This window comes from Trachymyrmex septentrionalis, unplaced genomic scaffold, assembly GCF_001594115.1.
Source record: "Trachymyrmex septentrionalis isolate Tsep2-gDNA-1 unplaced genomic scaffold, Tsep1.0 scaffold121, whole genome shotgun sequence".
Lineage (NCBI taxonomy): Eukaryota > Metazoa > Arthropoda > Insecta > Hymenoptera > Formicidae > Trachymyrmex > Trachymyrmex septentrionalis.
Window position 1 is genome coordinate 509,910 of NW_017304341.1, and position 7,220 is coordinate 517,129.

Sequence of the window (7,220 nt, forward strand, 5' to 3'; positions counted from 1 at the left end):
TGAAATATTATCCCTTCCTTCATTCCCGTAAGTTCGGCTAGAATGTGATATGAGTTCTTAAGTTCACTGCAATAAATATGCTAATACAAAGATAGGTCTCTCCTGATTCGGGCGTTAATATTTGGAAGATTGGGCGCTTCGGTGGTCCCCAACCCACCACCACGACTTCCGCCCGGGAAACTTTTCAGAGTGACAGGCGGTTATGCGTCCTGGCAGTGATAAGAAGTTTCTAGATATTACTCTTCAGAATCCAAGGAATAATCCGTCTATCGCGCGGCGGTAATAGACGACCGGAACCTGTCCTTGGTGCCACCTAAATCATCCCCCAATGAGTTGGCGTTCACAATAACTCGTTACCGAAAATCCAAATTAAGCTTCTTAGCCGAGAAATTTACGAGACGTTCGCCCTCTTCGGGAGCCGTTTCGCGCCACCACCCCTTTCGTCCCGCGAGGCAGTTTACCGAAGTAATTTTAATCTTCCGCACACGCGGGGCACACGATGGTGCGTCTGCCCGCACGCACGCACACAAAACGCACACACGGACCGATCACGCGTGTGCGTGCGAGTCGCGCGGTCGCGCGTGTACGCGCATAACGCGCGTATGCGTGAAGAGCGCAGACAGAGAATGCGACGGTAAAGTATCGGAGAACTACACCCTTCTCTTATTCTCCACGTTGTATAAGAGCTTACCCTCTAAGCATCTTAGGGCAAGTTTTCACCCTTGCTTCCAGCGAGCGATGGTACGTTCGCCGAACCGGCGATCACCTCGATCGGGTTCCTCGGCGAACGGATCGACCAAATCTATTCTCGATGAATGAAGATGTACGTTTTTTTCTCAGGGCTAATCTTCTAACCGTTTCTTAATCTAAACGCTGTTATCTCAGCCTTATGAACTTTCTTGATAGCTGAAAGGATAAAGCATGGAAGATTTTAGAAGAAATTAAAATGAATCAGTAAATAATAAAAAATTCTATTAAAAAATACTAACTTTTTTATTATCAATTAAGTTAATTGTACGTGTATAAATTTCAGAAGTCGTAAGAGTTTAATTTATTTTGCTTCAATAGCTGCAGGCCTATTCTGTAACTCTTAATGCAAATTTCGTTATCGTTCCAATGTTGCTGCGCAGCAGTGTTATAGTGATAACGAAATTTACATTAAGAGATATATTGTTCAATAGAATAATTCTGCTGAAATAAAAAATGAAAATACCGTTGATCTTATATTCTTTGCGAATGTCAGTCGCACAATTGCGAAGTGAGATATAGATGCTATTAAGATACTTCGTTGGCGACGATGCGTGATCTAGTCGCAATGAATCAGCTAACATTTAGATTTAGAAGGTTTCGTCGCGTGGTCGGTGATCTTATAAGCACTAGCTGGAAGGTTATCTCATTATATCTTATCCGTTGTTTTCAACGGACAAGCTTAGCAACATCAAAAGAGCTTAAATTGCACGCAAGCTTACGAACAATAGCATGTTCCGCATGCGCGAAATATACAACGCTTGCGAAAGTTGGAGGCTATCGGTATCTAGTATTTTCCATCGATTGATCATAAATACATGACGAACAAGAAGAACTAATCGATAAGATTAATCAATTAAACGTAATGTTACATGGGACAGACGCGATAGTAAAATCTCACTCGAACATTAATCCGAGAACTTGGATGACTGGAATGAACCGAACAGCTCGTTAGTAAGAGGAAAATAATAAAAAGATGTGGAAGAACAGGAGGGGAAATATGAGAAGGGAAAGAGAGGGGAAGGGAGAAAGAGAACGGGTGTCGCAGATAAAGACTTCGAAAGAGCCGGTCGCTTATCTGTAAAGACCGACATCCGCCGGATCAGCCCCAGATACCGAAACCACCCACACTTTCCTTCTGGTGCACACGCTTAGGCTAAGTTCCGAGGACGGAAACAGCCGACTTCCAGGGATTGCGAATTCCGCCGCATGCCGCACAGCTGGGCTTAGATATCCCGGTGGCACAATTCATTTCTTTGGACATGCAAACTGCAAATTGGGTTTTTCGACCGTGGGCACTTGATCGGCCGCAATGAACAGGCGCAGGTCAGCCCAGAAGAATAGTATTATTCGGACGATTTAAACGTGGCTTCGTAACCTGATTCGATTTCGAGAGATTAAGTCGAGTCGTCTTGGATTACCGAGTCATCAAGTCGCAGAAGAAACCTTAAGACTAACGGTCCCTGCGATGCACTGAGTTTGCGCTCATTCAGTCGTGGTACATATTTCAGATGGAGATGTTAGACAAGCGATAATTTTCTTATATCCTTTAACGACTTATATCTTTTATTTCGACGAGCACGAGTGCAACTCTGTTTATTAAAGTAGGTGATGTATGTATATAGACTGTAACACTTAGAAATAGTTAAAAATTTTTATGAAAAATATTTAATTTACTCATTTCACAACTCACAAGAGTATTAAAGTCAAGCATTTGAACGGTTTATTGACTCTTCTTTCTCCTGATTTAAACACTTAAATTTAATTTGAGTGTTAAATATCTAAATAAAAAATTTTAATTCGCCTCCCCCGTTTTAAGTCTCCAAGAAATTAAATTTATTTTGTTCTCCCTCTCCTTCGTCGCTCTGCTTAATCGTATACGAGCACACCGATGTAGCTGCGGAAACGTCACTGTCGATGAATCTAAACGGCGTGTACTTTTCCCGTCAATGATTTAGAAAGATCCTCGGTAATCTCGGAACGCACTGGTAATCATCTCGCGCGCAGAAAACGAGGGTCGTGAAGAGACGCGGAAAGAAATATTCGGCGATGATTCTTTGGCCGCACCCCCTTCAAATCGCGTTTTCCGTGCCGAACGCGGCCATTATCGCGGCGGTGCGAAGTGTGCGATAGCAGGGTGCCGAAAAATATGTTCCAACTTTTTATCTTGCATCTGCACCACCGCCTCGGTGCAGAACTGAGCGTTCTGTTAATTTGCAAAGTTGTGACTCCCATAATCACTCTATGAGTCCGATGCGTTTGGTCACAAAAGCGGATTTTAAAGCGGAAAGAAAAAGACAAAATGTTAAGAAGCTTTATTCTTTAATTTTGTAAACTATTTTTTTTCAGTATATAATATTTCTTAAATATATTTGTTAATATCTTTGATGGAGAATTTGAATAATTGTTACATATCTATTTATAATTTCTTTTACTGTCTAACTTAATTTTTTTAATTTGTTGTATGCTTAACTTTAATGAAATTTATCATTTTATAATTAGACATTTCCAAATATTATTAATAATTTGTAATTTTGAATACATACTATCATAAAAGAGAATAGCGTATATCAAGTTAGTGATAAATAGATGTTACTGTGGCAAGACTTAACAATACGAGAAATCGCTAAGACGAAACCGTCGTGATGAAAAAGAGCCATCGAGAGAAACTGGTTTCGCTTCTTCAAGGGTTGCTCTTCGGATGAATCTTATCTTTCGACGAGAGCTGTCAAAGACGAAACGGCATGACGCTTCCGTCGTGCGGGAAGATAACCGGAAGCCCGATAGGTTCTGTACCAGAAATGAGAAATGTCTTTGCGGTTGCAGAGATTAAAGATTTCGCGGATGAGTAGTTGCCACCTTTTACATTTCTTTTTTCGCATTCCTTACGATAAATTTTTAACGTGTTTTGTTGTGTAAAAATTAAAACAATTAAGAAATGCGCTTTGAATTTTATTTGATTATTATTAATATATTATGTAGAAGTTATATATTTTTATAATCGGTCTCTCGATTTTATTCCTAAATAAAAACGGAAGCTCAATTAATTCTCCCGCATGGTGAGTACGTACTTCAGTTTATGAAAGAACAATCTTAAATTGTATAATAAATCTGAAACTTGATACTTTTGTGATCAAACAACGAGTGTATCGCAGAGTCGTGTCAAGACAACGCGTCGGTAATAAACAGAGCGAGTAATACGATGTCTCTGCGATTAAATCCTGCGGCGTAAAAGCCCACCTTAAACCAGCTGATCCCGGTACAAAGACGACGCAAGGACGGGGGGCGCCTTAATGAAAACTATACGTCCCTAGATTAAGGTGGACGTTGGTCAGCCTTCGGACCCGCCAGATACGACCTGTCTTATGCAACGTAGGGAATGGGTTCTATGATGTCCGGCGTATTAGATGGAAGTTTCGGCCATTAATACCTAATATCATGCCGCCGGCAGTAAATCCTTTGTTGGTCATCTTTGACGGGGACTTAACGCCTTGCATCAAGAGACATTCGACCTATCTATCAATTCGGATACAATCCATATTGCACTTTGATTAGCTTATCATTACATGTTTGTAAGAAGTATAATTTCAATATCAATTTATTCTTATAAATAAATTTGAAGGAAATATTTAATCTATTATTCTATTATAGAAATATTATACTATTATAATCGCTTCTATGAATTTCAAGTTGAACTTTTTCCAAATAAAAATGAAATTATTGCTTTTTACCGCAATAAAACTTGAAACTTTAGCACTTTCAATACTTTATCATAATTAAATGTTAAACTAAATTATCATCACTTTGTTGTATAGCTGATTTTGCACTCGTCACAGATAATCATGCGGCAAAAATATTGTACTGAATAATGTTCAAACGTAAATTTTTATTTGTTTGGTTAATGTGATTACTCATGGCTTTTAATTGTTATTTTGACTCCTTTTATATTCAAAAACTTGGTCTTACAACCAATGTGAGAAATACACCCATTACATTGTAATTTGGAGCTTGAGAAAATAATCACATTTATTATGTATAATTAATGAAATTTGCTCCTTGGTAATGGCTCAGAATGAAGTCGAAACGTTTAGATGACGTTCTAGAATGACTTAAAGAAAAACACAATAAATAATTAATTTGCGCGCCAATTACTGCGCTTGACTTTCATTGCCGTTTATTGTTTCTTAGTTCTAATTTTAAACTAAATTTCTGTTAAAGTTACAAAATATACACTGTTAAAGTATCTGTAGTAGTTAAATTTGTATTTCTTTAGCCATTGGGTCGTCATTTTTTCACCATCTTTATTATAGATGCACATTTTGTGCAGACACACTTGACGTCGACTGGTCTATTGATAATAAAATATACTTCTGCATTCCGAACAATGCGGGATATATACGAGTATATCAGTAAACAGCAAGTTCAATAATCTCGTCGAGAATTTGGTGATTCCCTTTAACGGATAAATACAGGCACCATACAACCAGTGGAATTGTACGGGCGGAACTTTCCCCTCTTTCTTCCCTCCTCTACAGTCTTTCTTTTACCATCCCTCTCCCTTCCTTCTCGCACTCCATTTCCTCGGTTTCGCAGAAGTCTGGGATTATGACATGGAGTGGGATAGACTCTCGGACTTAAGTCAGGGTTACACAAGGATCGCAGCTATTGTGCCATCGCACAGGTCCCATTGTCTCGGGATAGACGAGTGGATCTGCATATGCTTAGCGCCGGAGTTAAACTTCTCTCTCTCTCCTCCTCCTTTTGCGCTTTGCGTAACTCTCTCTTTCTCTCTCAGTCTTCTCTCGGCGATCTTCAATGCGCGCACCGCGAATCATCTACCTACCCCTCGAATTTGGATGTCGAAACGCCGAAGACTATACCTATTGTCAGCCGGATGTACAGAAGCTAATGCTTCAACTGAAGCTACGAGATGATTTGAAGACTTACGAAGCCTTCGTGGAAATATCTCTCTCACTCTCTTTAGTTTTCAAATTAAATTAATCAGATTTACTACAACAAATTTTCGAGAAATCGTCAAATAATTGATACGTGATGATTTAAAGATAAAACAGTCACAAAAAAAGTAGGGATTTTCGTGAAAGAAACTTGTAAAAAAATAAAGCAATTACGTGGTAGGAATTAAAGATTTTCTTAATTAAAAACCGATGTGTAATTGTATGAAAAATTACATATCTTGTACTTAGTTGAAATTCCAAAGACGACTATGGAATTTGCTTACGAATTTTTAATGAAAGTTTTTATCCGTTACACACAATGAAATGAAGCAATTGTTAGCTAATTTGTTACCCATAGTAAATTCGTTACTCTTTTGTTACCCATAATGAGAACGGATTGTCGAGTACGTTACTTCATGCAAACGCTTTTGTCTGTTGCAGCGAAAAATCTACCGGTGCATTGTGTGGTGGAGACGATTCACAATATTGTGGAAAGCCATGTGAGCAACAGCCGTGAAAAATGGCGAAGTCCCCAAGTGGAGACGGACTCTTACGTTATTATTCCGGTAGCTATGCCCTTTCAGGTAAGAATAATTTTCTTTTATTATATATATTTTTACCATCTATTGATATGTCATAAATAGTTGCAGTTAAAAAAATCGAAAAACTTATTTAGAGTACAATTTGCTATGTTGAAAAATTAAGTTTTCGTGATGGCGATGAGAAATTTACTATTTCAATAAAATAACAAACGTCAAAATAAATTTAAAAGAAAAAAAAGATTAAAGCCTTCTCTAAGAACGGGATGCACTATTTTCATACAAATAAAAAAGTTTTAAGAAAGTAGAGAATTTCTTTGATTAAAATTATTATAAGTATCTGGATATGAAAAATATATCTTGATAGCAGCTTTGTTTTTTGCTAACAGGATTTGGTGGGCGAGGCACTCGTTCGTCTGGGATACTCCAGCGATCTGATACCAAGTGCTAGAGGGAGCATCGTTATACGTAACTGGAAGCCTTTGCCGATGGAGAAAGTTGCCGATGGACCACTACTGACAGTAGGAGATATTTTGGCCGAATTGACGTCGGTGGCGACTCTGAAGATTCAGGTGTACAGATCCAGGCCACCACCTCCCAGTCCGGCAGCTGAAGTTAGAAATAAATTGCTGAGGTTGCTCTTGTTGCACAGCCACACGCTTCTCGTCTCCGCCGGGTGCCCTTTAGACGAGGTAAGGTATCTCGAGAGCTTTTAGGTGTCAAAATTTACATTTTGCAATTAATATTTGAAAAAAGGAATGCACATAGTGTTGTATTATATTTAATTTAATAAACACTTTTTTATTAATATAACGTGTGTGTATGTACGCTCGTGCACGCGTGTATGTCAAACGTTTATAATGGATCTAATAGCGAGACAAATTTATATTCAAACAAAACCTATAAATTTATTCTGAATATTACACACGGAGCGAACAATTTCGCTGAAAGATTTAACATTTTCTGGATATATATATAT

General features: G+C 38.4%; 1 protein-coding gene across 1 annotated transcript in view; it reads left to right on the top strand.

The window, feature by feature from the left end:
- The window catches only part of LOC108754816, a 48,924-nt gene that overhangs the window by 35,177 nt on the left and 6,527 nt on the right, over positions 1-7,220 (top strand). The window contains exons 4-5 of the mRNA XM_018497441.1: positions 6,144-6,286; positions 6,631-6,933. Of these exons, the coding sequence (XP_018352943.1) occupies positions 6,144-6,286; positions 6,631-6,933 (446 nt within the window). The remainder of the gene's footprint in view (positions 1-6,143; positions 6,287-6,630; positions 6,934-7,220) is intronic.